The sequence below is a fragment of the Sinocyclocheilus rhinocerous genome, unplaced genomic scaffold (assembly GCF_001515625.1).
Source record: "Sinocyclocheilus rhinocerous isolate Xijiao unplaced genomic scaffold, SAMN03320098_v1.1 scaffold665, whole genome shotgun sequence".
Taxonomy (NCBI): Eukaryota; Metazoa; Chordata; class Actinopteri; order Cypriniformes; family Cyprinidae; genus Sinocyclocheilus; species Sinocyclocheilus rhinocerous.
In genome coordinates this window covers 179442-204937 of record NW_015659086.1, presented here as the reverse complement: position 1 = coordinate 204937, position 25496 = coordinate 179442, and the positions used below count along the sequence as shown (strand labels likewise).

At 36.2% G+C, this 25496-nt stretch overlaps 2 protein-coding genes across 2 annotated transcripts in view; both read left to right on the top strand.

Moving 5' to 3' along the window:
- Positions 1 to 4552, top strand: part of LOC107723297 (SH2B adapter protein 3-like) — a 56335-nt gene extending 51783 nt beyond the window's left edge. The window contains exons 5-8 of the mRNA XM_016531860.1: positions 772 to 866; positions 1046 to 1065; positions 1397 to 1568; positions 3527 to 4552. Coding sequence (XP_016387346.1) covers positions 772 to 866; positions 1046 to 1065; positions 1397 to 1568; positions 3527 to 3861 — 622 coding nt within the window. The 3' untranslated portion in view covers positions 3862 to 4552. The remainder of the gene's footprint in view (positions 1 to 771; positions 867 to 1045; positions 1066 to 1396; positions 1569 to 3526) is intronic.
- A 10529-nt stretch (positions 4553 to 15081) lies between these two features.
- Positions 15082 to 25496, top strand: part of LOC107723307 (cyclin-G-associated kinase-like) — a 41860-nt gene continuing 31445 nt past the window's right edge. The window contains 9 exon segments of the mRNA XM_016531870.1: positions 15082 to 15424; positions 20085 to 20146; positions 20983 to 21042; positions 21282 to 21396; positions 21995 to 22137; positions 22738 to 22863; positions 24033 to 24122; positions 24449 to 24584; positions 24704 to 24816. Coding sequence (XP_016387356.1) covers positions 15280 to 15424; positions 20085 to 20146; positions 20983 to 21042; positions 21282 to 21396; positions 21995 to 22137; positions 22738 to 22863; positions 24033 to 24122; positions 24449 to 24584; positions 24704 to 24816 — 990 coding nt within the window. The 5' untranslated portion in view covers positions 15082 to 15279.

The following is a 25496-nucleotide window of genomic DNA, read 5'->3' as shown; positions in this document are numbered from 1 at the left end:
ATATATATATATATATATATATATATATATATATACACACACTATTTCTACAATATGCATAGTAAAAGCAGCATCAAAATTGTCTTTTTGCAAGAAATATATGAATGTCCTACTACATTTGCCAAGTATACAACTGAGTATACTACACAGAAAAATGTATCCCACAATGCAATGCGTTGATCTTGATCTTCCATTTCCAAAATTACAAACAAACCAGAATTTTTAAATTCTAACTTTATAACTTATAACTTTTAAAATCCCTATTTTGATTATTTGAAGACGTTTTACACGGAATTGAATTCAAAATGTGAAATAATAATAATTAATCATTTATTTTATTAAAACAATGAAATGTACTTAAATAGAAATCTGTTAAAATAATGTAACTATTTTAAAATAGTTAAGATAATACATTTTATAGTTTATCAGTAAAAATGTATTTTAAAAAAAAAGTGTGTGAAAAGCGCTATACAAATAAACTTGAATTGATTTGAAATTGAAGTTCTTTAAAATAAAGAACTGGTTTTATACTTTGTAATGTAATGACATTCACACATTTGAAAGTGTTACTTAAGGGTCCACATGATTTTTAGGGCCACTGTATGCATGGGGGGAAAAAATGTATCTCGTTATTGAAAGCTTTGCTCTGTAGTGTTGACGTACCTGAGCATATGTGATGTGATGTTATTGACTGCGTGACATTCTGTGACCACTTCATTATGCAGTTAAAGAAGTTCATAGATGTTTATGAGAGTGTGTGTGTGATTCCAGGTCAGATAGTGTGGATGGAGAACCGTTTCCTGTTAGCGACTCGCTCAACACAGCTCGCAGAGGGAGTACAGAGCCCGGCGGCCAGGGCGAGTCACGTACACACAACAGATGTAAATGTACAAGATTGGCCATCATATAAGTAGTGACCAAATTGGTATATCTTATTATTTTTTTATTAATGATTTATATATTTTATATATATATAATTATTTTCATAATTGTTTATTTTTATTTATGTTTCTTTTATTGGTATCATGTTTATGCTGCTAAACAGGGAATATGTTTTCCTATTCAGTTTTTTTTTCTAATGGTTTTAAAAGCATTAAAAGATTTTCTGTCCTTTTTTTTTTCTTTTTACTGTGCTTTATATTGTTTGAATACTTTTTTTTTTTTAATTACATTTATATGATTAAGATTGGCCATCATATCAGTATTAGTCATTACATAAAAATAATTATTGTTCAATTATTTATTAAAATTATTGTAAAAGTATCAAGTATATCAGATCTTTATATTGGTGCTTTCCTTTTTGCTTAGTAAGGATAACATCACAATGACTGTTGCACATCTTTCTGTTCATGTCTGTATTTATATTGCATTTTCCACTGTTTTTCTTCCTTTGCAGCATTTGCGTCTATCTTTAACTGAATGGGGTCAGTGTCGTGTGCAGCACCTGCGTTTCCCATCAGTCATGGACATGCTGAGTCACTTCCGCAACTGTCCGATCCCGCTGGAGTGCGGCGCTGCGTGTGAAGTTATGTTGGTCAATTATGTGCGGGTAAACCCCACTCACACAGGTGAGACTGTATTTTGCATTGTTTTTATTAACAATGCATATTTGACCCTATTATAATAACATTTTGCGTAATTGTGACAACAGAGCAGATTAATGCATCATTCACAGAAATTGCACACACAAGATGAACGAGTAATTTGTGTGAAACTTCACTTGTGAAAAAAACATAAGGACACATTGTGATTTTGCTTCTCATACTTTCGTTCTGATGGCCTAATATGAGCAATATAACACATAAATGCCACAATGTGACGTTTTGGAGGGAAAAAAGTCCTTTAAACATCCTTTTGCACATGCAACAAATGTTACTCAAGTCACAACAGATGTTTTCTTAGTAGACGACTTGATTTGAATCACTTCTGAGTCATTTTCACAGTCTGATGTAAACCATGTGATTTTGCAGGTCATAATGGCGAGTAAATGCGTTTGATTTAGTCACCGCCATTTTTTTCACACATTTGTCACTTGGCAAGAATCAATTTTGGATTTTGTTTGTAAACCACATTAAAAAGCATAATAAAACTGTATAAATCTAGTTTGTGATCATACACTGTTTAGCACTGCACAGTTCAAATATAATGTAGAATGGTATATAATAAAAATAATATATTACGTAGCAGTTATTCTTATATCTAGAATGTTCAAGCGGCTAAAAACATGCATGTAGTTTATTTCTTGTCTCTCTGTCTCTCTCACACACACACAGACACACACACACACAGAAAGAGCTTGACAGGATCCATTTTTCCTCTTGTGCTTTGTGGTTTAGATAGGTTTTAGTAGTTCTGTGAGACTTGACACCAGGAAACATTCCTTCTCTCAAACACATACTCATCCATACACTCAAACACATACCGTACAAGTTTCTGTTTCCTGCAGTCCCTCCCTCACAAGCTGTAATAATGCGGTCAAGCACACACACACATAAACAAAGCCTAATACCATGTTTTATCACACACATACATATACACATTTTACTAACGTGCTGCACATACTTCTACAGAATATACTTCAAACACACTGTGATACTTGTAGAGGTTGTGAATGTGAAGACAATGCCCTCTATGGGATATAGGGAGTATATTGAGGTTTATTGTCGGGTAGATTTAAAATGTTTAGTGTATGAAGTAAAATACGGTTATAATCTAGTTCATGATTTCTATCCATAATCATTTCTTTTGATGGACATCATTGTAAGTATACAGTACACTACCATTCAAAAGTTTGGGGTCATTGTTTATAAAAGAAGTCTCTTCTGCTCACCAAGGCTGGGTTTATTTGATAAAAATTCAGTAAAAACAGTAATATTGTGAAATATTATTACAATTACAAATAACTGTTTTCTATTTGAATATATTTTAAGATGTAATTTATTCCTGTGATGCAAAGCTGAATTTTCAGCATCATTACTCCAGTCTTCAGTGTCACATGATCCTTCAGAAATCTTTCTAATATGTGACCCTGGACCACAAAACCAGTCATAAGGATCAATTTTTCGAAATTGAGATTATACATCATCTAAAAGCTGCATAAATAAGCTTTCCATTGATGTATGGTTTGTTAGGAGAGGACAATATTTGGCCGAGATACAACTATTTGAAAATCTGGAATCTGAGGATGCAAAAAAAAAAATCAAAATATTGAGAAAATCACCTTTAAAGTTGTCCAAATGAAGTCCTTAGCAATGCATTTTACTAATCAAAAATTAAGTTTTGATATATTTACAGTAGGAAATTTACTAAATATCTTTATGGAACATGATCTTTACTTAATATCCTAATGATTTTTGGCATAAAAGAAAAATCAATAATTTTGACCCATACAATGTATTTTTGGCTATTGCTACAAATATACCCCAGCGACTTAAGACTGGTTTTGTGCTCCAGGGTCACATATGCTGATTTGCTGCTCAGGAAATATTTCACTTTTGCGTTAATATTTTCTCTTGCATCTCTCTAGGTCAGAGTTCGGCTATTGGCTCTCCGTTATTGGTGCCCTTCTCTCGCTGGAGCTCAGAGCAGAGTCTGGCTCACTGTAGTCCCGATTCTTGCCCTCACTCCAGCCCCTCCACGGCCCAGTCGTCAGCATTAGCCGCGCTCCAGCACCACATGCCCCTTTCGTTTCCAGATCGCCCCGTCCCCCTGCGCCGGAGCGAGTCGGTGGGCCGCAGAAACCTGCTCCGCCACCCCAACCCGCTGCCGCCCCTACTGCCCAACCGGGACTCTGACTACGAACTGGAGCCTCCCAACAGGGGGCGCAAAAGAGCCATCGACAACCAGTACATGTTCTTCTGACAGAGACAGAGGATGAAAAAGAAAACAAAAGAAGCCACAGATGAAAAGTGCTCCAGAATTCCCGCCCGGATGGAGAGCATGCGGCAGCCAAAGGAGTTCCAGTCGTGCGAGATTGCGCACGAGACTCGGGGTAGAGGCACGGGTGGCACTCGTGTGTTGCACATGTGTCTGAACGATACTGCCTGACACCCAACCCTGCCAGCTGTCTACCTTGTGAATGTATTATACAGATGTTTCACTATCAAATCGGTGTAGAAAAACTAAAGTAGGAAGGTGAAGTAGACAGCTGCTTAGAGGATTTGTTGGAAGTAGCAGATGGGAACGTTTCACGACGGCTGGTGAGTAAGTCGTACACAAAGCAAGGGTCTATTCAAACGCGTCTGTGTCTACACTGGAAGCGGACGATATCGCAACAACTTGAGGCCGTCTGCACTGGATACGCTCACAGTCAGCCGGAAGCTCGAGGCTAGACTTCAGTAATCGACGATTACTAAAATGACAATCGATCAGACAAAAAACATCTTTATTTTTAACAGAAATGCATTAAATTGATTTTGCATGTGATTGATTTGATAATTTGATGTATGTTCGTATTCGTACAACTGCATATGCTTATGGTTAGACATAACAAAATGATTTAAATTAATAAGTCCGACCAGAAGGCTAGACTTCAGCGATTATTAAAATGACTATAACATTTTTAAAAAATCTTTTTCTACAGATATCCATTATTAAAATTGATTTTGCATACTTTTAACAGAAATGCATTAAATTGATTTTGCATGTGATTGATTTGATAATTTGATGTATGTTCGTATTCGTACAACTGCATATGCTTATGGTTAGACATAACAAAATGATTTAAATTAATAAGTCCGACCAGAAGGCTAGACTTCAGCGATTATTAAAATGACTATAACATTTTTTAAAAATCTTTTTCTACAGATATCCATTATTAAAATTGATTTTGCATATGATTAACTTTATTGTTAATATTACATATGTTTGTATTCCTACAACTGCACATGCATGTTGTTAGAAATCAAAAAATCATTCAAATTTGTATAGAAGGCTGAACTTAAGCGATTCACTTGAAAAATTATATTTTCAATAGAAATCCATTATAGAATTGATTTCGCGTTTGATTCAATTTATAATAAATTTTACATATGTCCGTATTCCTACAACTGCATGTGCATATGGATAAAAATAAAAAATGATTAAAATGATTGTCAGATCAGAAACATCATGAGCTGGCTTTTGATATAACGGTCAGAATTTATTTAAACCTGTAAAGAATACAATTTATAACAAAGAAATTGAGCAAATTATATTTTTTAATAAAAATCACTTCATTTTAGATATGAAATGGAGAAGCGGGCGTCCACATCAGGTGCTCACAGTGTAGACAACTCCGTTGATTATGACCGGAGTAATTTAGTTTTGTCGCAGGTGTCTGGTGTAGATACGGTGTTAAACATCTAAAAGATTCAGATACACACGTACACGCGCACACACACACACACACACACACACTTTCGGATTGTTTATGTTCTGTTGTAGTAATACACAGGTTTCTCTATGTTTTGTGTATTAGAAAGCCAAATAATATAGACCATAGAACTACATTTTTACATCAACACAGCGAGTCGTGTCATCTTGGATTCTAGAGGTTTACAGTTTAACTGACCAGAGTAATATTCACCAAACCAAACCAGCAATAGCTAGAATTATAGGCAATAAGTTTTTATGCCTCAATTGTCATATTTTATAATGAATTTGTTTTAACCTGTGAATTCATTCTTGCTATCTGTTTTAACACATTTAACCTGTGTTTCATGGCTTCATTAGCTGTGGAAATACTACTTTTAAACTAACAGCTTCCAGATCTGACACCATAAATAGTTGATTTTATGCTATTCGTCTGTCATTTTTTAGTAAATGCATTACAAAAAACAAAACGAAAAAAACATTGCTTGATGTTTTTGGAGCTTGTTCTCCTTTTTGTCTCTTCTTGAATCATTGTGAATGTCTTTATTTGTGGCTTAACACTACCACAATAATCAAATCTGTATCAAGCACAGATACCCAAATCACTTAATATCTCATTCATACAGAATCTGGCGAATCTCACATTTCACCCCAAGTCAAAAGAAAATATATATATAATTAAAATAGTTTATATCTACTTACCACTGTGGATAATCAACCCAATTAATTTATTAAATGTCATGGTGAGTTGCAGGCTAATGTTTTTTTGTCTGTGCATTATAATGAAGGCTAAAACTGCACAGCGTTTTTAGCTTTTTAAACAACATACTCCATCCTACACCAACTACACACACATTTCCTATCATTTATGCCTATGAAAGACGATCGAACCAATCAGAGTAGGTATGGGGCTGCAGGCTGTAGCCGGGTATACTTGTGTATACTATACTACAGTGCAGAAACCCTACAAGAGGCCCTTCCAAGTGGATAACAGGCTATGCTTGTGAGGTATGTCTCAAATCTATCAATCTATCTATCTATCTATCTATTATATATATATATATATATATATATATAGAATTAATTCTGATTTTCAAAAAAATGAAGAAAATTAAGCCTTAATTTTTAGGACCATAAATGTTATATAATACTTCATGATTATTTCCATGTTTCTCTATTACTGTACAGTGATACTATACAATATATATATATATATATATATATTTAATTGCTTTAATACAATAATTGTACATTTAAAAATAAGCATACATTTAGGGAAATACAGCAGATACTTTACAATTTAAATAAATATTATACTATTTTTTCCATTATGGTTGGGGGAGGATTATAATTCTAAATAAATAACAATGGTCCTAAAATAGGCTTCATTCAATATAATTACATTTTTTCTTCTGGTTGTGGGGTGACATGTTATTGACAGGTTTTGTGAGTTTCAATTAATGATCCAAAGCAAGAAAGCGGTCTATATTCTCTCCTTCTCATCCGCTTTGCTGCAGAATCCGGTCTGTGCTACAGTACATTCTGTTCTTGCTCTTCAGATCTTTATCAGCCGTTTTTTCTTCCTTTTTCTATCAAGCCCTCGATACCACAAAGAACTGTTTCACAATCCTCTCTGTGGCAAGGAGTATGCAACCACATTCTACACTCCATAAGTATATAAATATTTTAAACATGATATGAAAGTGTGAACTGTACCTGTGTTTCACTACCTCACATTGCATTGTGGACTGTGTGTATCAGGTGGACTTTTTTTTTTAATGATTGGATGGTGTTGGAGCAGCATTGAGCAGATGGAGTTAGACTATTCAATTACTTATTTACTTGTGTTATTGACATGCATGTCCACTAATCAGTGATGTGCTCGATTCAATCAGCAGAGTATTGTTTAAATGAATATGATGCTTTGCCGATGACCCAGAATGTCCTTTTATAATTATAAAACACTTGTTTTATGCAAATACATCGTTTCTAACATGATTTGTAATATGTACAGATTAAATTTCATATAGCTGACTCGATCAGAAAAAAAAAAACAGCTGCATTGTCTGGTAATGAATTGCTTACTCCAAACAGGCCATATTGATAAAGTGCATCTCAAAGTCATTTGTGTTGTTTTATATTGTGACTGAAATGGGAAGATCTGATCCTGGAGCAGTGTTGTGCACTTTGAGATGCTTTGTACATACAGGCCCTGAATTGCACCACTTTGCTTTAGAGTCACATCTTAGGTCCCTCAAAGTTCAACTGATGAATGTATGTCTTCTCTCTATACTGTTGTTATTAAGAGACGTATAAGAGCACTGTAATCTCCTGGGCTTCACCCGCAGCTACTTTAACCATTTCATCAAAGCTTTCTGATCAAACTTTCTAGTTACTTTGCATGTAGCAATATGCATATTAAATTATATCAACTGTATATTTGATCCTTTTTTAGGAAGAAAAAAAAATAAAGTTAATGTTTCAATCCACTAAGTATTTTTGCTTCTTTATGTTGAGCGTATTGAACAAAATAGAAGAAATATTGTTTTATGCACACACAATATTATTTTTCATAATGTTTCAGATTGCACTCAACACTTCACTAATTTACTTTCTAATTTGTGCCAGAGGTTAATTGTTAAATAAGGTCATTTAATTTTGGACGTTACGTATTTATATAGAGTAGAAAATTATATAGAATTATATTTTGCATAAAATTAAGAAAACGTCTCAGGCTACGCATGTAACCATGGTTCCCTGAGAAGGGGAACGAGACACTGCGTCCCCCAGTGGGCGCTATCGGGAATGCCTCCGGCATGAACAGTGTCTGAAGCATAAGTCTAAACATGACAATGAACATGACATTGGCAGGCGGCAGCCTATGACATCACAACTGGTGCGGCCGAGTGTATAAAAGGGCACCTGTAAAATACGTCATCCACTTCATGTCTGAAGGAGACGTGCAGAAATTCCTGAAGCATGGAAAAGGGACGCAGCATCTCATTCCCCTTCTCAGGGAACCATGGTTACATGCGTTCCCTCTCAAATGGGAACTCTACGCTGCATCCCCCAGAGGGTGCTATGGGGAACGGTATACCCACGCCGCCATGCTGAAGGGATGAGTGCCAAAGACCTCAAAGAAATAACTCTCTGTAGCGAGAGGAGGCCTGACGACACTCACAGTAGATGATCGAGCTCTATGAGCGGAGGCCTCAGCATGACGACTCTCTAAAACGAGAGGAGGCCTAACTATGCCCCACGCTCAGGACATCCTATAAGGATGAGAGAGCCTACAACTCACAGATGCTGTCCTAGCGGAGCTCTGACGAACGGAGGCCTCAAAGAAATAACTCTGTAGCGAAAGCAGGCCTGACGACGCTCGCAGTAGATGGCCGAACTGTAGGAATAGAGACCTCAGCAGCCTCAGGCCTAAATACAATATCTCTCAATGAGAGGCAGCCTAGTAGCACTCCATACTACCTAGCCAATACCAAGCCGAGCTCTAGGAGCAGAGGGCTTAGCATGACGACTCTCTAAAACGAAAGGAGGCCTCACTACGTCCCACGCTTAGGAGCTCAGGAGCCTACCGGAGCTCTGGCGAACGGAGGCCTCAAAGAAAGAACTCTCTGTAGCGAGATGAGGCCTGATGACACTCGCAGTAGATGATCAAGCTCTAGGTGCGAAGGTCTCAGCATAATGAGAAGAGGAAATTGAGAGGAGACCAAACTGTGCCCCACACTCAGGACATCTTGCAGAGCAAAGGCAATAACTAAGGAGACTCACAGAGACCCTACTACTTAGTAAACTGTCCGAAATAGATGACGCATTCACAACCAGCCTCTAATGCTGAACCATCAGTAAGGCAGATTATGGAAATAAACATGCTGCCAAAAACACCATAGGCTTGAGGCTTGGACCTGGACCGGTGCGGTATAAAGGTTTTAAAAGCCGCGGAGCGCACCTTCGCCTCCCAAAACTTCCCAACCACCATCTCGAAGGATGTGCTGAAAAGCTTGGAAGGCGAAACCGGAGCATCGTGGAGAAGACTTTTCTCCTTCTCCTCGATGTCTGCCAGGTTAACCCAAATATGTCTCTTCGTAGCCATGGATAGGACGATCGCTGCAGCAGTTTGTTTTGTGGCACAGAGAGCCAAATCTGGGGTACGGTGCAGCTCCTCCACCACCTCCGGGGAGAGTCCCTGGCCCTGGTCCAGGTCCTTCAGCAGGTCAGCCTGGTAGGCCTGCAGCATGGCCATCATGTGCAAAGCCCTCCCCAGCCTGACCCGCTTCCGCATATGCTCTGCCATTCAGCTCTAATGTAACACACAGCGACTTAGTCGGCAGAGACAACGTCTTCAATGTGGATGCCTCACCAACCGAGAGATAGCTAGCCAGCGTCTCTTCATTCGGAGGCATTGACGCATAACCATATTCCTGCATCCCCTCCACATCAGCATTGTTTGCCTGTGAATAATGAATGCGAGCAGAATAAGGTTTCTCAGTGTGAAGATCTGGGAGAAAGGGAAGACTCGTACGAGCTGGGCGGTTATGTTCTGACAAAAAAGAGTTCATGGAGGCGGCCACAAGGGGGCTCGTGCTTCCATGGCAAATCTAAAATTTCCGTGGCGTGAGACATAACGTCCAACAACTCATCTTATGTTGGGCAGGCGGGCTGTGAGTGCTCAGAGACATCGTCAATCTCAGCAGCCTCTTCCTGTTCAACTTGGCTTAAGGCGAGGAGTGCGCTCGCTGCCGGATCGGATGATGTAAGAGACAGCACATCATCATCCGGCAGCTCGCTCTATTCATACCTTTCTCAAACTTATCAGCAAGCTCCACCTGCGAACCCTATGATTGCAGTCTCCTACTCGCCTCGGCTCCAGTGGGTCCTGAAGTGCGAGGTGCAGATGGCTGTCCCGATTCCCTCAAGAAAAGGGACAGACGAGAGCGAAGCTTTCTCAAAGAAAAGTGCTCGCATTGCATTCAAACAGCCCCCTCAAGGACTGAGCGTGCATGCTCCTCACCCAGGCACATAACGCACATTATGTGCGTCATCAGGTGTGAAGAAACACTGACACGGATGAACACACTTTCTAAATTTTGCGGAGCTAGTGCTTGCCATAGTTTGCCTGTTTAGACACACACTGAAACAAACGGTCTCCTGAAGACAAGAAAGAGGGTGACGCATTTTACAGGTGCCCTTTCATACTCTGGGACTCACCAGTTGTGATGTCATAGGTTGCCGCCTGCCAATGTCAAGTTCATTGTCGTGTTTAGACTCATGCTTCAGACACCAGTCATGCCGGAAGCATTCCCCATATTGCCCTCTGGGGAACGCAGCTTAGAGTTCCCATTCGAGAGGGAATTAAATCTTTAATTTGAAGGCCATAAATATTTGTCATAATATCTTGCATGATATGTGATATTTCCTCATTTTACTGTTTACTTTAAAAGTAATTTTTTCACAATATTACAATAGAAAATTACTGTAATATAATATCACCATAAATTTAAGGCAGTGGGCCTACACCAAATATTTTACAATTTAAAACTTATATGATTTTTGCATTATTGTAATTATGGGGTAATTAAAATGCAAATATTAAACACTTCAGGTGACTGTAAATAACTGTGGTATATGGTATAAATATATTGTTTGATACAGTGTATGTTGCTTGTACATATCATATATATAGTCTGTATTGTTTTCAATCATTTACGCTTGTATTATATTCATTTTTAACAACACATCAAAAGTACCATGGTACTTTACCATTGTATTTTGGACACTGTACAGTAAATACCACGGCATATTTAAAGTACCAAGTATTACCATGTGATGATACCATAACTTTACCATCTGCCACAGTAGCTTACTTTTTTGTAAGGGTATATTCCCAACGGAATGTTTTTGGGTATGGGACCCTACATGCACTATGGTATTACCATGTAAAAACCATGGTACATGAATTTCCATATTACCATCTGATGCCACCATCACTGTACTATGGTACTGCCACAGTATTTTAGACATAGCCTATACTTTTGAGATTTATCCGTCAATTATTCATAGACTTTGATGCAGTGGCGTAGCAAGTCAGCCCAGGGCCCATATGCAAAAACATTTGTTCGGGCCCCTCAAACGTTATGGGCTTCAACTCGGTTAACTTACCTTGGGCCCTATTGTTGATTTTCTGAAGTAAATAACGTTATGTGAATCGTGACTATTCACAAGCTGTTTTACGGTATAGGCTAAATGCTTGGAAATTATATTTAAAATTTTCAAGTCCATTCATTATTTGTAGCACGCAAGCCACCCAATAATCGCAGCTTTGTAACTACAAAGCCTCAGCCTTCTGTCAATTTTATGATAAAATACAAACAATAAATGTGTTTTTACGCTCTTTAATCTGTAGTGAGATAATTTGCCTCAGTTCAAGCAGCATATGAATCAATGATATTTTCCTCTTTAATATTTGCAGCACGAAATAAACATGAATATTTGAATGCATGAAAAAAAAATCAAGACAATTTAATACAAACGAATGTCTCATGAAATTGATCAATCAGAGTTTTAAAAAATGTCAATAAGTCTACATTTTATTGCTGTTTTTATGTTAAATGTGAAGAATGACGGATGCCACAGACTTTTTCTTTTTCTTTTTTTTTTTTGGCGGAGTAGCCTATAGGTGGAATTTTCACATTAACTTCACGCAATATAACATGATTTTATTATCGTAATTTTGACTTCATTCTTAAAATATTATGACGTTAATCGTATTTATTTAGGCTAGTTATTTTTCAACGTGGCACTAAAATGCTGCCGTAGGCTATTTGAAGCTACTGAATGCAAACCCAAAAAACAAACAAAATAAATAAAAAACAAACAAAAAAGTAAAAAATAGTAATTTTGTTAATAAACTAGTGTTTTCTGAGTCAGTGTCACAAATATGAATTTGACTAACCTGACTCGCCATCTCCTCATTGGACGTGCCTTTAGAGAGAAATGCATCTTTACGGATTACATAATGAAAGAGTTTTTGGTTTTTTTATTTGAATTATTTCGTTTTAAAATAGTAATTTAAAGCATTATATAGATACTGTATATTTATCATGTTGGTAAGGCAAGTATTAGCTGAGTTTCAGTTCATCATTGTGAGGCGCTCCTGCTCAAGACAGAGACGACAGAAAGCGCATCAGAAAGCGTTTGTTTTCCTTATTTTACAAAAGCACAAGGTTTTGTTGAAATTGTGAGAGCACACAAATAAAAGTAGACTTTGCAGTTCCGACTGAGGTATAAGCCTACTCTTACCTTTATGAGCAACAATTACAGATTTTTTTTTTTAAGATTCCACTGTTATTAAAAAAAAAATGTAAGTTATACGCTCGCGACTCCCATATCCTGCCAAGCGCGATTCAGCTTCCACTCTCCGCACAAACGATTGGATATGCACATAACAGCGCACATTTATCTAGGTTCAATGTTTAAATCAATACTGTGAAATGCACAAAGTGTTATATTATTTTAGGCAAGTCGTTGTGTTGATTTGAGAAGGCTAAATTGATCAAACATATATTCAACTCACTGTCTGCCGCTGGCCGCTTGGTCGTTCCTATAAAAAACAAAAACCTGAATTTAACAAACATAAAATGTTCCAAACATATTTCTAAATTAACTTAATAAAGAAACGAAAAGAAAAGAAATATTACCACTTTGCCATTAAAAAACGAAACTGAACTATTTTAATGGCTGCAGCAGCAGCTGTGTAATGGGGAAGAGAGAGAGAGAAAAAAGACACGGGATCCAGTCGGACTCGGGCCAGAATTCTCATAAAGCTGTTGGACAAGGGCCGGGCCCATGCAGGTCTCTATTCGTCCCCTCGTTGCCCCCAAACTGCCCGGGGCCCATATGCACCTGCATACCCTGTTGATTTGAGAAGGCTAAATTGATCAAACATATATTCAACTCACTGTCTGCCGCTGGCCGCTTGGTCGTTCCTATAAAAAACAAAAACCTGAATTTAACAAACATAAAATGTTCCAAACATATTTCTAAATTAACTTAATAAAGAAACGAAAAGAAAAGAAATATTACCACTTTGCCATTAAAAAACGAAACTGAACTATTTTAATGGCTGCAGCAGCAGCTGTGTAATGGGGAAGAGAGAGAGAGAGAAAAAAGACTCGGGCTGAGAATTCTGATAAGCTGTCGGACAAGGGAAATTGCAGAGAAATTCATTTCCTCGTTTCAATTAAAAGTTCCCCTCGGCTCGGCGGGCCCCCAATCTGCCCGGGCCCATATGCACCTGCATACCCTGCACACATAGGCGGAGCGTGTGTAAGGCTGGGGAAGGCTTAGCCTTTCCCTGGCCACGGGGACTTGGGGCAAAAATGCCCCTGCACAAACGAATTAAATCTATTACGTCTGTTGATAACAAAGTGAATATGAATAGACAGTGTCGATTGATTAAATTAATTAAGATACTTGGGGCAAAAATGCCACTAAATTGGACAAAAATGCCCCTGCACAAACAAATTAAATCTATTACGTCTGTTGCTAACAAAGTGAATATGAATAGACAGTGTCGATTGCGGCATTAAATTAAGATCTGCTCATGTTGCTCCGCATTTCATTTTAGGCGTTTTTACAGTGTTGTGCATTTTAACCAATCACACACATATCTGTTGATCTTAGGAATGCAATGGCCAATCAGAAGCGTTCAGATGAGTCATCGTTGAAACAGATCAGTTTTGTTGAGTGCGTGAGCGTTCGCTGACTGAATTCCCGACTCTTGCGAATTCTCTCATCATAAACAACAAAGCGCAGATGGACGTACAATGTAAGGAAGAGATTCATTTAACAGTGTATACAGCTTCAGTGTTTATAACCATAGTTTTGTTTTTGAGAGTGCTTAAACTCACGATAGATCAATGTTCGTGATAATGTCACTTTCTATATATAATTTATTCGCTGTTTGAATAACAGTGGAAAGGAAGCGTTATATAATTATACATTTCTAATGTTTTTATTAAATTGTAATCACGTTAAATACAAATTCAGTCCCATAAAACTTTTTTTTTTTTAGCCTACATGACACCCATGTCTGTTTAGACGGGTTTATGATGTTTAATACATTTGGCTGCTTTTAGCCTTACCCTGAAGTTGGTTCACCCTCAGCCTATGCACGGTGAGCCTGATTTCACCGAGTACATGTTCCTGGATCAACATCCTTGTTGATCCTGGAACATCATTCCAATCAACCAATCAGAATTGAGAGATAACTTTTCAGGAAATGTCAGTTTTAGGCTTACCATCAGGATTAGGTGCTTCTACACCCGTTAATCAGCTATCATTTCCCTCTGATTTTAGGAATAAATTATGGGTTAGGTTTAGGGGTAGGGATTGGGTTAAATCTGTATTTTTGGACAGTAATGTTGATCCAGGATCAACAAAAGATGTTGATCCAGGAACATGTCTTACTTGGCAAAATCACGGCGACCGCCTATGCACCCAGACGCCACTGCTTTGATGTATGCTGTAGAATTCAGTGCACTTTAAAACCTACAATTCAGTGACTTCCAATCACCTTAGTCACCTGCTACGTTCCAGATCTGACGGACAGAAAGACCTGCCAAACCAGAGCAGAGTTTGAAAGCAACTCGTGCGTGTGTGTGTGTGTGTGTGCGTGTGTGCGTGCGTGACGTCACCGCCCCACGTCAGCACCTTGCGGAAATACCGCTGAGAGAGAGAGAGAGCAGGTCGATCGGAACCAGTACGTTACTCGGGATGTTTTCACACTAGAATAGAGCCTTTCAAATCCAAATTAACGCTCTATTATCTAGTTGCGCCACCAGTTGAGTTAGTGCACTTGTTCTCCCATCCGGTGCCGGTTCCGGTTAATAGGCGCAACAGAAAAAGAGGGACAGAATGTCCCTGTTCCAGTCAGCGCTCGATTTCCTGGCCGGGCCCGGCGGATCCGGTGCCGCCGCCAGCCGGGATCAGAACGACTTCGTCGGGCAGGTGGTGGAGCTCGGCGATCTGAAGCTCCGGATCAAACGAATCATCGCGGAAGGTAAAAGATTCATTCAAAATAGCATAAGGCTAGTCATGCTAACCCCTGCTTATGATACTAACATGTATTTTATTTAAAACAGCTCTGACTTTGACGGTGAAATGTCCGTAATATATTCTCATTCACACATATAAACATTAGGTTTAGTATATATGTGAATATTTGTGATTATAGTTTAATGACAATGGACTTAAACTAGCTGGCTAAGTTGTTAGCAAGTCACTTGGCTATGATACACCTGACATGAACTCAATATATTTTAAATGTTCATCTGTATGTTATCGAGGCATTCAGGTATATGTATGTATATGTATATTGTTATATTCCGTGACTGAATATGAGTAGTCACGTCATATTCCATAAGTTCATCTGTATGTTAGAACTGATCTTAATTTATTTAAATGCACCTGTGTACAGAATGTATTCATACACCATGGTATTTACATGGTATGTGTAAAAAAACAAACAAACAAAAAAACATGATGGTACCGGTACCAGTACCACTGGTATGTTTTGTTAGTGGTTTAATTCCTTATAAAATGTACTGTGGTAGTACCATGGTATCACATATTTATGGAAGCCTGTTTCTGCCATGGAATAAAAATATAAAAGTAATTGTGAATTTTATTTCAAAATTCTGACGTTGTGTCAAAAAAGCCAGAATTCTGGGTTTCTAACTCGCAGTTCTGACCTTTTTTTCTCTGAATTCTGAGTTTACATCTTGCAATTCTTTCCACCACAAAATAAAAAATTGTGTGATACTCAGAATTATGAGGAAAAAAGTCAGAATTGTGAGATTAAAAAATTGCCATAACCTTTTTTTTTTTTAAATTCCATATTAGAAATGGGCTTCCATACATATTAACGCTAATTAGTACTGTAAATTGTCATATTATTATAATCACATTAGTATTGTAGCAATTTACAATAGTACTGAAACTGCATCATTACTCCAGTCATCAGTGTCACATGATCCTTCAGAAATCATTCTGATAGGCTGATTTGCTGCTCAAGAAACATTTCTTATCATTATCAATGTTGATAACAGCTATGTTGTTTAATATTTTTGTGGAATCCAGAATTCTTTGATGAATAAAAAGTTCAAAGGACAGCGTTTGTTTGAAATATAAACCTTTTGTAACATTGTAAATGTCTTTACTGTCACTGTTCATCAATTTAATGCATCCTTTCTAAATAAAAGTATTAATTTCTAAAAAAAAGAAGTGCAAATAGCTTTACTAATTATTTGATGTACATTCGTATTTGTCAAAGTGGGGTGTTTTGGTCAGAGCTATTGAAATCTGTTGGATTTTGACAGTAACATGTCCATAACTGTTCAGCCCATCATTGACTTTCACTTTGACCCACTGGCTCAGGTGTGTCGACATTTACAGGCCTTGAATGGAAACACAGGGCATTCTGAGTAAACAGGAATGATTTGCATGGTGATGGTGAGGTGTAGTGGTTAAGAGATCTAGGCTGTTAACCAGAAAGTTGAACTCTGCAACTGACGAACAATCACCTTCAGGTTTCTGTCTGTATGATGAGGTTCTTTGGATGAAGGCGTCATTTAAATGACAAAGTATCTGACATAGTATTGTTTACATAATTCTTTGCATCACAATGGCATTTTTGGGCTGTAATGTTGACCAATATTATTAGAAATTATGTCCAGAAAAGGCTTTCATTTGAAAAGAACAGTACAGCAGTTTATGGAGCAGTAGGCTATATGTTTTATTTACCTGAAGTCTCTTGCTCCTCCTGTTACTTTTTGGACTGTTCTTTGCAAATTCGCAGTGCGTGTGAATGTCAGTGCACTGTAACGTGAAGCTCGAAAGCTTCTTTTGATTCGTGCAGCCTGACTCGGGCCTCCGCTGGTATTCATTTACCTGTTACCATGGACACAGGCAGTTTTGGTCACTTGAGGATTGTTTCACAAGTGTCCATAAATACCTGGCATTGTCACTTTTGTTCATGTAAAGACATACACACCTGACTGACACAGTCAACATCTGTTCAAGGAGCCATACTTACAGTATTTCATTGTTTGCTTTAAGAATCAGTCATAAAATGCTTGTATGAAGTGAAATAGTCATTCTTAGTTTTATATCTTCATGCATAAATAAACATACCTATTTACTTCCTTTATACATGTTCCTTATTGTTCATGAAGCATGTTTTGCATATCATTGTGTGTTATTCCAAAGAAAAAATTTGTGTTCATCTATATAGATATGTATATATAGATATAAAATGTAACTTGTAAAAAGTCATTTTAAAGGTGAACACCTGTGACCTAAAATATTTACTTGAAGTACCCTCTTGAGTTTTTAATTTAATATTTCAATAATTTAATGAGACATTCACATATTCACGATTCGTTAATGACAGTTAATGGTCACATGCTATGCAGGGAAACAAATAAAATATTTTTAATTTATTTGAATTATAATTACTTGCTTTTCATCAACTTACAAACCCCAGTTTGGGAAACCCTGGCATAGACTGTTGGTTAATAGTTAATGTTAACTGATTGTCATATAGCTATTTAGGTGGAGATGATAATCTCATAATCAATTTTGACCAATATTCACTGTTTTCTATTTTTACATATTCAGACTTTTCAGTCATTGACTCAGCATTCGGTCTACTGATAGATAGATAGATAGATAGATAGATATTGCAATATTCCACTTTATCATAATTTGCTTGTCAACAATATTTCTTCTTTTTAATTATTATCTATTTTACTACTATTTTTATTAATAGTTGTAGTTTTAAGATTAAGATTTCAACACCTGTAGCTGGTTGCATAAAATGCTTGTCGTACAAGAAGTTACTCATCTATTTTTCTTCTTGGAGACTGGTCATAACTTTAAGTCGGTTGCATAAACGTAGATTAATTTAATTTGAATCTGAAAAAAGTAAGACTGATTACCTCTCTGCTAATTGCTAGTTGGTCAAACTAGTTCTTAAGACACAGTACTAGAGACTTTTACTTTTAACTTGAGAAGTTTATGCAACTGGCCCCTGTTCTATTTAGTTCTCTCTTTTTTTTCAGCCACGTAATGTCAATTAGGTCTGTGTTTTTAAATCCATTTATATTGTTTTCTCCGCAGCACTGACTCTTGATGATGAAATGTTGTGTAAAAAGGTTTTTTGCTGAGATCAGTGATTCATTAATGTTGTGTAGTGTCATTGCTGCAGACGTAATGAGTTCATTCTCTCTGTTTGTTCAATAATGACTGCTGAGGGCAGAAGTTTCTTTCTGTGTGTGTGTGTTATTCATGCTGTCTAGAAGACTGACTCATGCATGTTGCATTTAACGAGAATTGTATAATGCTGGAAAGGTTGTCTATTACTGACTCTCATGTGCCACTCAGAATTTTTTTATAAAATAGACTGGGGCCAGTTGCTTAAACATAGCCACTATTTTAAGTCTGGGTCTTAAGAACTAGGGGTGTAACGATTCATCGATATGGATGGATACATCGATACGATGTCTGACGATACGATGCATCGATGCCACGTGTAAAATATCGATATCTGTAGTATAAATAGGCACCTTTATTTTGGCACTGTCCACATTTTCACATAATGTCCGTCTATGCATTACCGCCAACGCGTGCATTCTCGTTCAAACTCAGGTATCAGGACTCGATATAAGAACTGCCCGAAGGCACAAGGTGAGCATAAAAGACGCTCGGGATCGTTGGCGGAACAGTCGAGCGCTGTGTGAGAAGTTTTCTGTGCACGCACACAGACAACCGCGTCTACACCGCGCGAAATTGAGCTCTCTTCCACTTTTATGTGCATGGATGAATAAATACAGACAAAATTACATCAAAATGCGCGTTTTGGCGAATATCCTAGTAAACACAGTCGGTTAGGCATATGTCTTAACGTAAACAGTTGAGAAAGAAAAGCCATGTGTATCAGTATATTAAATCCGTGCTTCGTTCAATGAAAGCAAACTATTAATAAATCTTATGCTGTCAAAGAAAAATACAAGTGCTCACTGCTCCTGACTAAATAACCTTTTTAACATCAAAAATATAGCAGCCAGAATTGTTTTTCCAATTGTTTATTTTCTTTATTATTTAAAAAAAAAAAAAAATGTGTAGGCCTATTTTTTTTGTTGTGAATGTCCCAATTGAGGTACAGGATGTGAAAATTTCAGATAAATGTTCATGTTATATATTTTGGTTGCATTTGTGAGTTAATAGAAATGTAGATGGTTGTTTAAAATAGATATATAATATAATAATATCGATATATCGATTGATATACTCCTGAATCGAATCGTATCGTATAATTTTTTGAGGTATCGGCAAATATCGTATCGCTAGGTATGAGAATCGATATCGTATCGTATCGTGACGAACCATCCGATTTACACCCTATTAAGAACTGGTTTCACCAACAACTAGCAGTAGACAAGGGGTAATTGATCGTACTTCTGAGATTCAAATTAGACCAATCTACCTTTTTGTAGCTGACACTTCTACGTATCTTTTTGGAAATGCGTCTGTTTCACGTCCTGTTGGAGCCACAATCCCAAGTCAGCAAAACTGAATCTGCCAAAATCCTCATTCAGATTGGTGCCATCACAGTCAACCTAAAATAAACCTAATGATGAAATATGTTTCCTCTCTTATAGGTGGCTTTGCGTTTGTGTATGAAGCCCAGGATTTGGGCAGCAGTAAGGACTATGCGCTCAAGGTATGATGACGTCATCACATATAAACTGTGTTAACATTCAGATTATTACAGTGGAGTCAGTATTGACTGCCATTATATGTACTAATGAGTTAATTATGCACTACACAGAAGTGAATGAATTAATGTTATTACAAAGCAATATTTACCCCCCCTGAAGATTATTTTTTTTTGAATCTTTGAGGACATTTTTTGCCGTATACAACAATATAATAGTGTTTTTATTGTGAGCAAAAACTAAAAATGGTCTTCGATGATTGAAATAAAGCTGAAGAATAATAATATAAATATTTGACTTAAACATCAAAAATCTAAACAGAAATTAGTAATGTTGCTAACTAACTAACAGAAATAAAAAAGTTTATGGACTAAAATTACTATAATTGAAACAAAAATAAAGCTAAAACAGAAAAATGTAAAATGATTAAAAATAATAAACTTAAACAAAAATATAGTTTAGTATAAAATATAAAAATAAAAACTATTTCAAAACATTAATAAATGCTGCAATAGTACAGTATAGAAATAATACTAAAATAGCACTGACATATAAAAACTTGTAACGCATCGTCCATTTTTCTGAAGTTGTTCAAAGCTGTACAACAGCACTAGATAGGCCTAGAATAAAATATGACATCAAAGATTACATAACTTGGAAATGGAAATGAGGAGATTCATTTTAGAGGCATTTATTTGTCCCCGTATTTTAGGTATTTGGGGCATTTTTCTCACTTTCTGTGGTAATTTTTCCTTGTGTGTTGCTAAATAGTCACAACAACCGATTCAAGAAAGATCTGAAAAACGTTTAGATTTTTATTGATTTGTATGTTTGTGTGCAGAGACTTCTCTCCAATGAAGAGGAGAAGAATAAAGCCATCATTCAGGAAGTCTGCTTCATGGTAATAATTAAACATGTTAACAAGTTTACTACATTATCACACAACACTATAACTAGGCACTTTTTTCATGCCTGGTTAGGCAAAGCTGTTGCTGGCATCTCTCACATCTGTAGAGCAGCATTTCTCTGTCCCAAGTTTGTAGAAAAAAAAAAAAAAAAATCGGAGCATTACCCGGTAAAACAAAACCTTGCTAAAAAGCTATAGGATGCTTGATCTGCTTCTCCATGTGGTCTGTTTAGAAAAAGCTGTCTGGTCACCCCAATATTGTTCAGTTCTGCTCCGCTGCATCCATCAGTAAAGAAGAGTCGGACACGGGCCAGGCTGAGTTCCTCATCCTCACAGAGCTGTGTAGAGGTACGTACACTACATCCCATTCACACAGTAGCAGAAACTGATGGAGAAAACCCTTCTTAAAGGCAAATTTAATTGTGATTCATTCAAATTCAGGTCACACTTTTTACAAGTATTGTTATTAGATGACAGAATGTAATTTATGCATCTAAAAATTATTTGTTGTTTTATAAAAATTTAAATCGCACATTAGGCAGTTTTTAATTCAACTTTTTTAAGTATATAATTATCTCTATTCCCAATTTGTTGTTGACATGGTGGATGTTTTTTTTATGACAAATTAATAAAAAAAATACATAAAATGAATGAATGAAGACAGCAGGTTAAGTGAAAATAAAATGAATATGTAATATAGTGCATATACAGTATTTTGCAAACACAAAATGTGCCATTGGAGAAGAGCTAATTAAACATCACCGTTTCGGTCAAAACAGATCCTTTCGGGCTGCTGAAATTTAATGCATTACTGATAAATATAAAAAATTGCAAAAAGAGGGAAGCTCTTGACTGACTTAACACATTCCACTCTCTCCTTCTGACTTTCTGGCACTGGCGTCGCTTTCCTGTGTTCACATTGACCTCCGCCCTCTGTTTCCTGCAGGCCAGCTGGTTGATTTTGTGAAGAAGGTGGAGCAGAGAGGACCCATGTCATGTGACACAGTGCTGAAGATCTTTTACCAGTCATGTCGTGCTGTGCAGCACATGCACAAACAGTCTCCACCAGTCATACACCGCGACCTGAAGGTGAGGCCCCACAGACTAAACCCCTGTTTATTTACAGAACATCAAAGTAAGATATGAACAAAGAAGACTTTATTTATTAGCTTATATTTAATATGGCCTATTAATGCAGTAGTATGAGTCTCTTGAAAACATAATCCCTAATATCAAAAGAAAAAATAATTCAGAAAAAAATTGCAACATTATTTTCATGACAGGTAATTTCAGTTAAGCACATTTTCTTGGCCTTTATTTTATTTTAATATTTAATAATCATAATAATAATAAATTTTTATATAATATGTTTTATATTTTATTTTAATTTGTTTCTTTGTAATTTATTATTCTCAGTGGCGATTCTCATTTTTATTACTATAATGTTTGTTTATTTATCATACATTTTTTTATTTAATTTATATTTAAATCAAATGTTTTAATCTAAAGCAGCATAATGCAGTACATTGAATACTACCATCACGGTGTGTATATATTGTGGTAAAAGTACAGTAACACATGGCCTTAGATGACTTATTGCTTTAATAAATATAGCAATGTGTATTTTCTCACTTGATCTGTGCCGAATGATCATATACATTGTTCAGTAACATTTCTTCTTTTCTGTAGATTGAGAATTTGTTGATCAGTCATCAGGGCACTATAAAGCTGTGTGACTTTGGCAGCGCCACCATCTTGGCACATTACCCAGACTACAGCTGGTCTGCTCACAAGAGATCTATGGTGGAAGACGAGGTAAAAACGCAACAAATTCTTTTCTCCAAGCAGCCCATCCAGCTTTATGCTACATAAATATTAATACCAGGTTAACATCACCGTGACATCACAGTCCTCTGATTGGTTCGTTTTGCCATAGTTTTGATTGTGATTGATGGATTGTCACATTAATTGTGGAAATGATTACATTGATACGTGGCCAGAAAGAAATATTTTGCGGTGATTGTATTAAAATCTCTGGCTATTTCCCATGGAAGCATTCACTGATTTAATTGTTTTGTTGATTAAATTAGTTTGTCTGGTTTCTGGTCCTCTTAAGTCAGTTATTGGTAGTAAATTGAAACCCACGCAATGCACAAAGCCCGCCATTTCTCTGCACATGAATGTCTGTTTGTGTTTATTTAATGCATTTTTGTTAGCAGCTAATTCTAATGAGGACCAGTTTTTTTAGCGTTTTACAACCTTCCAGCAAAGCTTGTAATAAGGTTTTTATTCTTTTATTCTTCTAAAATATTAACAGTTTGAAAACATTGATAAAATTACACTACTGTTAAAAAACTGGGATAGTGTGATTTTTTTTCAATCATAATTTCCACAAAAATATTAAGAAGCACTGTTTTAAATGGATAATAATAAGAAATGTTTCTTGAGCAGCAAATCAGCATATTAGAATGATTTCTGAAAGATCATGTGACACTGAAGACTGGAGTAAAATTCAGCTTTGCATCACAGGAATAAGTTACATTTTAAAATATTTTCAAATATAAAACATTTATTTGAAATTTTAATAGTATTTCAAATTAGTACTGTACTGTACTGTTTTTTTTTTTATCAAATAAATGCGGCCTTGATGAGCATAAGATACTTTTTTCAAAAATATTACAGACCCCACACTTAGACTTGAAATATAGTGTGATTTAACACGGAATATAGTGAACTATATTTCACAATATTACTGGTTTTAATGTATTTTTGATCAAATAAACCGCCTTGTTGAGCAGAAGAGACTTCTTTAAAAAACATTTCTGACCAAACTCCAAACTTTTAAACAGTAGTGTAAACTGTTGAGCAAGTGTTTACATGCTTTAATCATCAATTATTATAATCCATGCATGCAATCTTTTAACATAAAGACCCACTAAATTATAAATAATTTATCTTTCTCTTATTCTCTCTTTATCCCTCAGATCACTAGAAACACGACTCCAGCATACAGGACACCAGAGATGATTGACCTCTATTCCAACTACCCAATAAACGAGAAACAAGACATATGGGTGAGTTAGTATAGTTATGAGCAGATCCAGGTATAACCTGCAGACTTTTTCCACATTTTCTGTGCTAAGTTGGACGGAAAATCCTGCTTGATATTTGGAAGGGTTGGAAAAATAAGAAGGCTGATAAGGACATTTGGTTTAGAGACAAAGCAAGTTGATGCAAAATTTTAATGAAAGCTTACAAAGGCAAAAGTTTTTTTTTTTTGGTCCAAACCAGGTGAAGGAGGCTTTTTGGCATTACATAAAGCACCTGGTTAGGATACAGTGTAACAGGTTTTTCCCTTTGTCCTTGTTGTGTTTTGAAAGAGTCTTGGTTTGTTCCCTAGGCTCTGGGCTGCATCCTGTACCTGCTCTGTTTTAAGCAGCACCCATTTGAAGAGGGAGCCAAACTCCAGATAGTAAACGGCAAATACAACATTCCTCAGAATGACACCAAGTACACAGTCTTTCACCAACTCATCCGTAAGTATCCTGCAGGAACTTAACTTCATTCCCTCTTCCCAAAATCTCTCCTGCATCATATCGTCATTTTGTTTGTTGTGCATTTGTTGTGTGGCAAAAGCCTTGTGTGTTTGTTCCAGGATCAATGTTGAAAATCAACCCAGATGAGCGACTGTCTATCAGCGAGCTTGTTAGCCAACTGCAGGAGATCGCTGCAGCCAGAAACGTCAACCCAAAATCACCCATTACTGAGGTACAAACCATCTAACAAAAATGGTCTCTTAGATCAAGTCTTCACTGGTCATTCATAGGTTTCATGTTAAATGCAAGAGACTAGTTTATAATAGTCAATTTCCTGTTTTTTTTTTTTTTTTTTTGGAGAATTGCTGATGCCAATTTATATCCAGAGTTCAGAGTGGCCAAAATACAGTACATGTATAATACAGTTTAATTAAAGCAAATAATAATATGTACACAAAATTTCAATTAACACTTTTAAAACTCCTTTAAATAATAATAAAAAAAAATAAATGTATTTACAATTTTATAAAAATTTCTAGGGCTGCCACTAATGACTATTTTTATTTCGATCAAAGTTCAGTATTATAGTGTAAGAATGACAACATATCAATGTGTTCTAGTCTACTAATAATAAAATTATAATCAAAAAACCCTTTTTAAAGGAGTATTTACCAGAATTTATTTAGGAGAAAAATGTAAATGTGCAGTATTTCTAAAAAAAAAAAAACTTTTTTTTTTTTTAAATAAAATCAATTAATTGGATATGCTTTTGATTATTACAATTTTATGGAACCATTAAAATGGAATCCAGAAAATAATGAAAAACATAATTTGGTAAAGATAAAACTGTAAAACTCAATTAATTAGACAGGCTTTTTGATTAATACAATTTAATTTAACCATTAAAACAGA